A 12,772-nucleotide genomic window follows, 5' to 3' on the forward strand; every position below is an offset into this window, starting at 1 on the left:
AACAGAGTCAGAGGCAGGACATCTGTGAGAGTCCAGAGTGGACAGGACCCTGAGCCAGGTGAGGAGAGGCAGGAGGGGAAGTGGGAGGGGAGAGAGGAGAACCAGGTGCGGCAGCCAAGATGGCAAAAGATTATAAAACAACATCAACAACAAAAGGGTGTATAATCAAAATGGCTGGATTATGTTGGGGAAGAGGCTTTGGGGAAAGGGCAGTCAACCTTGCTTCCTCACTCCCTACCCCAGCTACAGTGCGGGGGGGTGAGGGGGGAGTGGCAGGTTGTGCCAGCCAAGAAGGCCCTGTAACTGGTACAGACTGAGGGATGCAGGGAAAACCTGATGGACAGCATCTGCTCTGATATGTTAAACAGTCACCTCAGTCATCAGTCCCGGGTTGGAGACCTAACTGGGTACAGCAGAGAGGTGGGCACGACAGGATGGCGGTATCTATTTTATATGCCCACAATGCTGAGATTGGTGGAAGCTCTTAGATTGGTGGAAGCTAGTGTGCTGCTAAGTTAATAGCTTCTAAGAGGTTTTGATTTATACAGTGTGGGGTAAGAAATTGTTATGTCCAGGGACCCCCAAAGACCACCAAGGAGCCAATTCCTATGCAAACACACAAGGGTCGAGAGTAAGGACTCTGAGTCTACGGGTGCAGGATATTTATTGTGGTTACATCAAGCTTGGGGAATTTCCATATGGGTCAGCAAGTTACTATCTTAAAAAACTGCATTTCTGGAGTAATCTGCAGGAACCAAACACGGGGGCAAAATCTTGACCCTGCTATTGCACCCTGACTGGCTGTTGCTAGGGTGGGGAAGGGGTTGCCATAGGATGCCTGCTCAGGAGGACTTTGTGGTTTTCTTCCAGGAATTAGAGTTTAGTTCCTGGTCTTGCACAAAATGGGGTTTCTTCAAAAATGGGCTTTACAGAATAACTGTTTCAGAAGGCTAAAGATAGGCCAAGGCAGTTAGCCTCTCTGAACCTACAAAACTCCAATTTCTTCACAGTTCTGAGACTTTGAATTGTCCATCTGCTGTTCTGCCTTCACAGTTCACAACCGGACACAGCTTCTTTCTTCTTTTCAGGATCTCTCTCTCTCTCTCTCTCTCTCTCTCTCTCTCTTTCTTTCTCTCTCTGTGTGAGTGTATAATACACTATACATATATAATAGATATTATATAATATGCTAAATAGTATTATATAATATATACCTTATATAATACATGCAACATGTTAGATATATGTTATAATATATATTTCTTGTTTATTATATATAGAACATAGCATATACAATATATTTTATATTTAATTAAATAATTGCTTATTAAATTAATAATATATTATATAACTATGTTACATGATTATCCTATAATTAAATAAAAGTATAATTAGATTATATATATTATACATATTAAATTTTATATTATATATTAATAGCATAATATATAATACACACATGTTATATTAATTATATACTATATTAAAATAACATAATAAAATATACATGTTATTATATTACATAATACTTATATATACCTCATATATGTAATGCATGTTTTGCACATGTTATAATATATATAACATGTATTAGATAACATGTTTTACACATATTAATAAGGTATATAGTATATTATATATATGTAGTATGTTGCATGTAATATGATGTATATCTATAATATGTAATATAATGTATATAACATGTTATATGGAACATATAATATATTAGTATATATTATATAACATATATATGCATATATATGTAAAAGTTGCTTATGCATTTTAAAACCTAGGATCCAAAAGTAAGAGAAAACCTGCCATGTTTGTCTTTCTGAGGCAAATTCATTCTTCCTTATGGTTCAATAAAACTGTATATCACATTTTTTTATTTATCTGTTTGTTTTGAAGACACTCAGGCTGTTTCCATAATTTACCTACTTTGAATAATATTGCAATAAATATGGATATTTCAGCATTTCTGTGGTGTGCTGTTAGAATCCAAAAATAAATGATAAACAGGTCACTATATGGACCATATGGTCCTTTTATTTTCATCTTTTTGACGAACTTACTGAATTCCATAGTGGCAGGGCTAATTTATGTGTGTATGTGTATGAGTGAATTGGTGAATGTGCACTGTGTGTGTGTGTGGCGGTCAGAGGACTGCTTCTTAGGACTCAGGTCTCCCCTTAGATTTTGTCCCTGAAACAGGGTCTCACTTTTTAGTTTTAATATTTAATACAATATAAATTTTATATAGATACTTTATTGCAGTATTCTGGGGATAATGATAAAAATGTTAATTGTTTTTTGTTTGTTTTTGTTTTTTGTTTTGGTTTTAAGGCATTTATTGTGGAAAGGCAGAGAGAGGGAGAAGAGTAGTGAAGTGGAGGCTGGCCATGGCCGCATGGAGAGAGGGGAGAAGGAGCTAGAGAGAGAGGGGGAGCAAGAGGGCAAGAGTAAGAGAGGCGGGAGCAGGAGAGTAAGAGAGCAAAAGGTTAATTGTTAATCCACAGATTGGAGGAGTAAGATGGCCAACCCAAATCATGGCCAAATTAATTAAAGCAAGCTTTTTTGTTTTTATTTGTGTGCATGGGCTGTCTCTCCCTAAAAGATGGGCATTAGTCATGGGAAAGATAAGGGTTTTTATGGTTCAGGAGTGGAGGTTTCCAAATTGGGGACTTGGCAGGCAAATACGTGGGAGGTACAGAAACAGAGCACAAGCACAAGTTGGTCAGAACCTCCTGAAACAAAGACACAGCTGCAAGGTGATCATGACAAGGTGACAGTCATGACAAGGTGATGGTCATGACAAGGTGGTCATGACAAGGTGGTCATGACAAGGTGGTCATAACAACCTTTTGAAACAAAGACATGGTTGCCATTCCTGGAACAGGTGGTACAGAACCATTTGTAGTTAAGGTTATAGATGGGGCAAAGCTCAATCTTTGAGAAGTAGATTTAATTATAAACAGGAGTGAATCTAGCTTGTCTTTACAATAAGATGGCTTTCCAGTCTAAGATGGAGGCAAGTTGGTTTTATCATTAGTCTGTATATTTTTAGTACAGATCCAATCAAAAACTACTTTTCACGTATGTATCAGTTACCTTTCTATTGCCATGATAAAACACTAAGGCATCTTATAGAAGAAAGAGCTTATCTGGGATTCAATTCAAGGGGGTTAAGACTCCACCACCATCACACTGGGAGGCATGGCAGGAGGAAGATGGCAGCTGGAGCAGGAAGCTGAGGACTCATATCTTGAACTGCAAGTACAAAATAGAGAACCAGCTCAAATCTCAAAGCCTGCCCCTAGTGACACACCTCCTCCAGAAAGACCACTAAGATTGATTCAAGACACCCCAGACCCAAGTTCTCAGCACAAAGGAGATGTGTTTGGCCCAGAGAGACAGAGGGCAGGGAATAAGAGATAAAGACAGGAGACAGAGGACAAGGAGGAGGAGGAGGAGGAAAGGAACAAGGGACAGGGGGAAGGGGTATTTGCCCCAGAGGGACAAAGGATTGCCTCTGGACAGAGAAGAGACAGCTGTAGCCCATAGGCAAATGACAGTTTATAAAGGTAAAAGGGCACCCCCCACCACCTCAGTGTTAGGATGAGTTGGCTAATTTTGATTGGACAGGTTAATTAGGATGGCCACAAGAGGGTTCTTGATTGCTTGACTTCAATACTCTGATAGTTGGACCATGGTAGTCAGCCTCAGGAGGAGGAGGAAGCCAAGTAAGGGGATGGCCCTTGGGGGCCAACTCTAGGAATGCAATGTAACCGTTTTTTTAGCAAGGCAGAGGGAAGGAGGGAGAAGGGCAAGGCCTGCCAGAGCCATGTTTGCCATGCTCAAGCTGGCTAGAGTCCCTTCAGACCACACCTTCTAGAACTACCCGAGCAGTTCCACTAACTGGGACCAGGTATCTAAATGCCCCAGACCATGGGGGACATTTACCATGCAAACCACCACAACCTGTGAATGGTTGATTTCTTTTAAATGCAAAACATGGAGCTATTGAGGACCAATCGTATTTATAATATCCCAGAAAAAAATTGCAACTCACTCTTTAAGATGTTGATTAAAACAACTTGATATTAACCTAAAAAAATTCATGTAGTTCACTGTTTGAAAGATCTTAGGGGTCCAGATTAATTGAGACTGCTGTGTCTCCTACAGGATTGCCCTTTTTCTCAGCTTCTTTCAGCCATCCTTAATTCTACTACAGGGGTCAGCTGCTTCTCTGCCCATTGATTGGGTGCAAATAACTGCATCTGACTCTTTCAGCTGCTTGTTGGGTCTTTTGGAGGGCAGTCATAATAGGTCCCTTTTTGTGAGTGCTCCATAGCCTCAGTAATAGTGTCAGGCCTTGGGACCTCCCCTTGAGCTGGATCCCACTTTGTGGCTGTCGCTGAACCTTCTCTTCCTCAAGCTCCTCTCCATTTCCATCCCTGTAATTCTTTCAGACAGGAACAATTATGGGTCAGAGATGTGACTGTGGGATGGCAACCCCATTCCTCACTTGTTGTCCTGTCTTCCTGCTGGAGGTCGGCTCTATAAGTTCCCTCTCCCATTTCATCAAAGGTCCCTCCCTTTGAGTCCTGGGAGTCTCTCACCTCCCAGGTCTCTGGTGCATTCTGGCGTGGGGGTTCCCCCAACCTTCTATTTCCTGAGGTTGTCTGTTTATATTCTTTCCGCTGGCCCTCAGGACTTCAGTCCTTTTCCCTCAATACCAGATCAGTTTCCCCTCTCCCTTCCATTGCTTCCCCACCCTCCTCTGTCCACTTTCCCTCCCAGGTCCCTCTCTCCCTCCCCACTTGTGATTGCTTTCTTCTCTCTCTCAAGTGGGACTGAGGCATCCTCACTTGGGCACTCCAGCTTGTTGAGCTTTTTGAGTTCTGTGGACTGTATACCACCTGATATGAGGCCCCCAACACACATACAGTAGAGGACTTCCAGGTCTATGTTCATTCAGAGATGATGCACCTAACCCTCAAGAGACTGGAGGCCCCAGGGAGTATAGAGGTCAGGTGGGGTGGGGTATGGGAGCATCCACGTGGAGATGGGGTAAGGTGGAGAGGAGGTGTGGCATGTGGAGCAGTTGGAGGGTGGATGGAGGGCAGGGAATGGAATATGGAGTGTAAAAAATAAATTAAAAATAAAATTAAATTAAAAAAATTATGTGGCACGAGGCAGAAGGGTTCATGTTTTTAAAAAATTCCTTGAGGCTGTCTCATACAAAAATTTGAAAGGCCAGTGATCTACAAGGATCGAGACCCTGAAATGGCCTCTTGGGAAGGATATTGGAAATTTGTGATAAGACAGATCGCAAATGGTGCATCCAGAAAGCATTGCTTCTTTGAGACAGAGTTATCAACTTAAAGACCTAGAGACATATAAGCTCAGCCTCATTTGCTTCTCAGATTTCTGCTGGGAAATATCCTGTCAGTTTCCAGGCCTGACATATGTAGTAGTGTTTAGGATCCATATATATTTTATTTTAAAGGCAGACTACAGCAGGTGTACAAGCTTTTTCACAAACCTAGATTCTACACACCCTTTCGTTCTAAAGTTTCATTCAAATCTAACCGTCAGGTGACATGGCATCAGGATGCCCAGGTGGTGGCTGGGACTCTACTCTCAGGCCCAATCCCTGAGTCCCACTCAGTAGGAACATAGAGGATTTTGCATTCATTCCTCTTAGAGGACTGATCTTGTTGTATGTAGTTAGTAGAAGTGAGAGGCTGGAGAGATGGAGAAGTATTGGCTCCTGCAGGCAGCTTGGAACCTGAAAGAAAGTGACTGCATGACACACCCAGATTTTGCCTCAGTCTCCAGAGGACCCCACCTGTTCAGGCACAAATCTTACCTTGATAGCTCTGAAGATGTAGTGTTCTCTGACACAGTATGACTTCTGATCTAGGAGAACAACTAGGGACCCCAGGACACTCCCCACTTCCCCCAGGACACTCCCCACTTCCCCCAGGACACTCCCCACTTCCCCCAGGACACTCCTTGTCTCTACTCCCAGGGAGCTGATGCATCTTCTGTGTTTCATGGGTTTGAGACTGACTTTCACTGGTAGGGAAGTGACTTTTCGAGATTATGTAATGGAATCATTATGCTTATCTAGATCGCGAAGCGGCGCTTTAAGACATCCTCGGAAGAAAAAATCATATTGCTTGGCTTGCTTCCTCGCCGCCAATTTGGGAACCAGGATGTGAGTGAGAGAAGTCTGAAGAACTAGAAGGAAGTTGCATTACACAACCATGGGTATCGTTACCCCAGACTCCAACCCAGCTCACCCTCACTCTTAGCCAACAGGCTACAGAGCCACGTGTCTATTGGCAGCTCGGCAAGGTTGTACTGGGGCATGTGTGTGGTGGGCTGGTGAAGAGCAAGGAGCAAGGTGGGGGAATGGATGGATTCTTGACTGAATGTGTATTGTTGGCATGGTCATGGCCAGGTGGAGGACCCCAGTGTCTCGATCCTGTGAGAATGGCAAGGCTTTCCCTAGTCCAAGTAAAGATGCTGACAGTGTACAGAAAGTGTCAATCACCGTTTCCCCCTCCCAGATGACAGCATCCTGAGGATGCTACGCTACAGAGATCTGCTAGCTAGCCTATGAGCTAGCCTAGCTCCCACTTAAACTATATACATTAAGCTCTCTGAGTTTTAGGACAGCCTGGTGCGTCTCTATAGGGCTACATGGCCCACTCGACCCCAGCTTTTCTGTATGTGCCTATTATTTCTTCATTACCTGATGTTCTAGCTAGGTCAGTCCTAAAACCCTGGCTGGAAAAAAAGGTAAGGAGAGGTCTGTAGAAGACATGGTGACTTCCCCTCCACCTCTGGCTGAGGCCTTAGCAGCCACCCTCTCCCCTGTCTCTCATACCAGCTCTGCTCCCAGATAACACTGGATTCTTGTAAGCAAGGACCAGATTCTAGCCTGGTCCTTGCTTACTGCAGCCCTGTCCTCTGCCTGTCCCGAGGGATTGCTTGTTACAGGATGTCAGACATCAGGTCAAAGTTAGAAGCACCTGGTCCTTACTTTCCAGCACGTGGGCTGTCCTTGGAAGCTGGTAGAAACTGCGGTGGGGTGATGTGTCACCTACCAAAGTCACAAACAAATTGACTTTCTGCTGGCCCACGTTTTGTGTACTGAGTACAGTTCAAGGAACATTCTGACTCTCCCCTTCTCAAATGATCTGAGCCATTCGATGTAGCAGGAAGTTCTTTCTTTCAGGCCAAGGACACCTAGTACAGACATAGAGAGAGAACTTGGCTCCACATCAGGAATAGAATTATCTTTTGGAGGATCATTTTAGTCATTGACTCAGATCCAGGAATTGGAATGGAAAGCATTTGCACATTTTTCATGTAGAGGATTAAACAAGTGTGTGTTACACAAAATATATTCTTCCTGGCAGAGTCAAATGATAAAATTAAGGTTCCCCCTGAAACCTCTCCTTGCTTTGTCTCGATCCCCAATAACCACCATTTTCAGCTGGGTCAGTGCCCTTCCAGCTCTTAGATGCACATGGGTAGATGCTGCACATGTGCTGGGCCTTTCGTTGTGTGTAAATGCCCTTGCTCTGTCCTTGTGTGGTTTGCTCTTTTCTACTGGTGATTTGTCTGGATCTTGCTTCCAGCCGCTTTTGTTAAGCATCCACAGACAGTGCATCTATGAGTGTTCTTGAACTTGTTTCTTTGGGGCAACAGCAAATAGTGAGTGGAATTCTGGACCATTGGGCATTTAACAAAGCTAGGCACTGTCAATTTTGTCTCTAAGAAGCCATGCACATCTTTCTGCACTTAGAATCTGGCTACCGCACAAGTAAAGATGACATTATAGGTCGCCATTGGACCTGAGGGGGCAGAAGGATTGTGTCACTGAACCAAGGAATGGTGGGTGGGTCCTTAGGCTGTGGGACCACCTCTGCATCACTCACGGCAGCTCTCTGTTATGGAACAGGTGCTGTTTGGATGCCTCTCCTAACAGTGGTCCCAGCACTGGTGTCCTGGAACCAGGAGAGGTGAGAGCTGCCCTCTTCTCCCTGCCTTAGCTTAGGGAGCTGGAGGGAGAGAAAGCGGGTGTTGGAAGGGGGATCAGAAGCACTGACCATTCACTCTTTGCTTTTCTGTGACTGGTCAATTTAGGTTCTTTTGTTTTGGAAAGAAAGCTTTAGTCATTGCTATTTTATATCTGAGAAGGTGATACAGTCGCACAGATAAAAAAGATTAAACTATATAGACAGTATATGGTGGCGGGGGTGGGGAGGCTTTATTCCTATGTGTGCTTACATGTTTTATTTCCTGGTTCTTCCTTATGTATCCTCTAGAAACTTCAGATCAAATATGAGCACACTAGGTGGCTTTGCCCTTTTCTCTGCCCTCTGTTCTGTAAGTTTGTATTTTGAGCCTTGCTTTTTCTGAATGTTTTGAAGAGTTCCATATTGATACAAAGAGCCAGGTCTTTTCTCATTCTTCAGTTTTATCTCAGAGTCTTTAACCAGTCTTTTGTTGATACTGCATTAGTTCTAATGTTTGCAAGTGATCCATGTAAAATGAATGATTCTGATTCTCCATCTTTCCTATAGGTTACACACACACACACACACACAGAGAGAGAGAGAGAGAGAGAGAGAGAGAGAGAGAGAGAGAGAGAGAGAGAGAGAAAGAGAGAGAGAGATTGTATAGCCTCAGAGGTAAGATTGCTGGGATAAAGCCATCATCATATTTGCTTCTATAGAGGTCATACTTCCATGTGAAATATTTAACAATGGGGTTTCCCTACAGTTTTGCCAACTTTAACAGGGTGTGTTAAACCTTTGATATTTTTGTCCGTCACACAGGAACACATCAGTATCTCAAAGTCCTTTTGAGTTGACTTTCTTCTTATGAGTAACGCTGAGTAACCCTTGTTTTGCCCAGGATCTGATGGCATTCCCCTTTCTGTGACCAGCCTGGTCTGTTAATACCCCTTTAAGTTTATTGTTTTGTTTATTGTTCTTCCACTAATGTTTTGAAGGAGCTCTTCATATGCTCAGAGAATTCTCCCTTAATATGGCATGAAGTACAATTTTCTTTTTCTGTAGTTTGTTTTGTGTTTTGACTTAGCTTCTGGTTATTCTTGATTTTATTTGTGTATAATTCACTCTCATATCCCCATGACTTTATTCCTTTGGGACCCTAGACCTGATGTACCCCCTTTTCCCTCATTTTTGAACTTGTCCTTGTTCCTTTAGATCTGGCTCAAATGTCATCCTCCCTGGTTTGTCATCTCTCCTACCAGACCCTGTAGGTCTTTCCTGGCTACTCTTTTTATACTTTATCTTGTCTCTATTTGATCATGTTGCCTTAATTTCTATATCTATCTATCTATCTATCTATCTATCTATCTATCTATCTATCCATCCATCCATTTTCTATCTATCTATCTCCTAAGTTTGTTCTTAACTCTCAGCGTACTCATCTCTGTACTTGGAGCTCAGCGTTTATTAAACATGTGTCATGTGTCTGTGAACGAAATGATTAAGGACTAAACCTTACTCCCTTTAAAGTTTCATCTGATCTTATCTTTTGGATGAATTATGTGTAATGAAAATCCCTTTGTGTATGTATGTTCTGTGCTGTGCTGTGCTGTGTGTGTGTGTGTGTGTGTGTGTGTGCATTCACATGTGTGTAGGGGTGGAGAACAGAGATCAAAATCAGTTGTCTTTCACAGTTATTTTCCACCTTAATTTTTGAGACAGGGTTCCTTGCTAGATGTGGATATCCAGTAGATGGCTGCTGTCAAGCCCAGGGATCTTCCTGTTCTCGCATCCCCAGTGTTGGGCTTACAGGCATGTGCCACCATGCCAGGGTTTTTATAGGGATGTTGGGGATCTCATTCAGGTCCTCTTGCTCATATGATAAAGCACTTTACTGGTTATGTCATCTCCCCAGGCCTCAAATATCTTTGAGAAAGACAGACAGACAGACAGACAGACAGGCAGAAGGAAAGATGTTGAGATGGCTAGTGAGAAGGTTTAGGTCCTAGATACAAGGACGTGTCTAGGATACTTAGTTGCCATCAGCAGTGAGGACCAGGCTTCCTGACCTCCAGTGAGGATCCTCATGGCCCAGTTTCTCTTTTCCTTCCTGTGCCAACTCTAAGAGAAGTCAATAGCCAGGCAGAACTTTTTATGTTTTAGTGACATTTATTTCATACTCATCAAAACAATGTGCTAGTGCTTCATTCATAAAAATTCTCGTCGACATAATAGGGAACTATTTATTCTCAGCTTCAGTGAAAGGCCTCCGTGCAGGCTATGAACTGGTCCAAATTCAATTCATCCCCCACACACTGACAGCTAGGTTCTGTTGTAGACAGTGCTGCCTCATGTCTTCCTTGAATCAACTTAAATAGATCAACCAATCAATAAATACATAAATAAATAGGTAAGTGGTTGCCCATCAGAGGCAAGGAGGAAAACATAGGCTCTCTTTGAACAGGATGTGCCATGGTTTCTCATGACCCTGAGCAACCTGGCTTGGTAGAGGACTAAGGATTACCCTGGAGACTGAGCTGTCTGCTCATTCACGACAGGGAAGCTCCTTAACACATCCCGGGGAAGGCATTAGAAACAGCCCAGCCCATACTTTAGAAAGACACGGATTCCATGGTGAAGTCAATTATGTCCTGCCCACTGTTGCATCCCAGGAAGACAGGTTTGTGCTCTGCTTGAGAGGTGCTGATGTACCAGTTGGGGAACTGTGCAGACTCAAACTCCACTTTGCTCTTGACTTCTATCTTGTTGAAGACAAACCGCTTTTCCATCTTCTTCTTTGGGTATTGTTTGGGATCCACACTCTGCAGAAAAGTAGAAAGAAGAATTGTGTTCACGTTTGTGTCTGTGTGCGTGTGCGTGTATGACATATAAAGCTACCACAGTAGACATGTTCTCAGGGCTGCTGGAAAAGAGATTGAAAAAGAGGTTGTGGAACTGGAGGCCACATTCTTTACTGCTGAACCTCATCTTTCTATAATCACTGAAGGAACCCTTTGTTATTTTTTTTTCTGAATCCTAAGGGAGGATCATATGGGTGAGAATTATATTAAAGCTCCCAAGGGTACCCAGTTTCTAGGCATTTTTGTCACATTTTCCCCGAAAGCTGGATAGAGTGGCATCAGCTTGGAAATGAAGCTTTTGTTAGGAATGTCGCAAATGCCAGGAGAGGTCTGAGGATCGATGGTGAACCCTTTCACTGCGTCCTCCAAACTGTTCTCTGTCAAATGAGGAAAAAACTGTCACCATATACAACCCTTTCATCCTTGATGCTACGACTTCTGTTGGGGGTGATAATGGTGGCCTGGCCTGACAACAGCATCCAAAACGATTGACTTCCCATGGTGGCCGTGAGGTTCATGTGCACTTAAAGGTTATGCTAATTTTATTCTATATTTATATAAATCATCAAGAAGACCCCCAATGTTCTCTGGCAGGTCAAGCAGGTGGATGTCTGGGAAGTAATTAACGGCAAAGAGTCTTCGGGGATCAATGGGGCAGCTTCTCTGTACTGATGGACTCACCTCCAGCTGCAGGGTGGGTGTGCCGTCTTTCATTGCACAGGACAGGTATAGATTCTTTCCTTTGAGGCCCAAGGCCACAGGTATTTTGTCGTTGCTTGTTTCTCCGTGTACAAAGCTCATGGAGAAGACCACTGGAGAAAGGAGAGGAGTCCGGGTCAAGGGAACAGCAGTGCAGGGTGGGCTCAAGCATTAGATATGACAGGCAAAGCCCATGCAGTCCCCCATGGGAACCCAGAATGGGCTTCCTCAAGACACAAGATGTGGACTAGCAGCGCTAGCCAGTCACAGTCATAGACAGCAGCAAGGTCAGTGGGCCAATCCAGGATTGCCTCAGGGCCTATTAGGAGCAGACATGAAGAACGGACGGTGTCTAGCTGTTAAGCTCTAAGGGCTAAAGCTGTTGTGTGACTGGCAGGCTGTGTGCCTGTCTACGTGAGAAGTACAGTTTGGTTGCTATGAAAACAAAGCTGTGCTCCTACAAGGACCCAGGAGCCAGCATGTTTTGAGGAAAATAGAGCAGTAGGTGGGTGGAACTGTCTTAGCTGTGGAGAGTGGCTTCAAAAAAGAGACTCCCATTTTGATCTTGGCCACACTACCTCAATTGGAGGCCCCTAGGTGTTTTTAGGACTTTATCAAGAAATAAGAATTATTCTTTTTAAAAGGTATAAAGAAATGAGATTCTCTTCACCTGGACCAGAGCGGACAGCTCCTTCTAAAGCTTCTAAGATCAGAAGCTAAAAGGAGATTCACACACTGCTGCTATTAACTCTTGTCCTCTCAGCTGTGATGGCGTGGTGCCAGGTCCACACCATCATCTAAAGAGGCCCTGACCGCACTTGGAACGCTTGTTATTATGGAAGGGAGATATATGCTCCTGATAGTCAGCAAACCTCCCTACAAAGAACCATGTGGTATTGGTGGGAAGGATATCATCAGCACAAGGGATAGGACTGGGAACAAAAAAGGACACATCAGTTCTCTGCCATCTACATTTCAGCCTCAAATGAGGGAAAAAGAACCCACAGGCAGTTATTGCATGTCCATCAAATGACTTCACACTAATGTGTTATCCTTATATGACCGGGTTGGAAAAATGGTCCTTCTCTTCTCTTCTCTTCTCTTCTCTTCTCTTCTCTTCTCTTCTCTTCTCTTCTCTTCTCTTCTCTTCTCTTCTCTTCTCTTCTCTTCTCTTCT

At 43.5% G+C, this 12,772-nt stretch overlaps 1 protein-coding gene across 2 annotated transcripts in view; it reads right to left on the minus strand.

Moving 5' to 3' along the window:
* Positions 1-10,191: 10,191 nt before the first annotated feature.
* Positions 10,192-12,772, minus strand: part of Il1b (interleukin 1 beta) — a 6,615-nt gene continuing 4,034 nt past the window's right edge. The window contains exons 6-7 of one of the 2 annotated variants that reach the window (XM_021194812.2): positions 11,579-11,709; positions 10,192-10,858 (exon numbers count right to left, since the gene is read on the minus strand). In XM_021194812.2, the coding sequence (XP_021050471.1) occupies positions 10,649-10,858; positions 11,579-11,709 (341 nt within the window). In that variant the 3' untranslated portion in view covers positions 10,192-10,648. The remainder of the gene's footprint in view (positions 10,859-11,578; positions 11,710-12,772) is intronic. The other variant, XM_021194811.1, reaches the window with a different exon arrangement.

Source organism: Mus pahari, chromosome 3, assembly GCF_900095145.1.
Source record: "Mus pahari chromosome 3, PAHARI_EIJ_v1.1, whole genome shotgun sequence".
Lineage (NCBI taxonomy): Eukaryota > Metazoa > Chordata > Mammalia > Rodentia > Muridae > Mus > Mus pahari.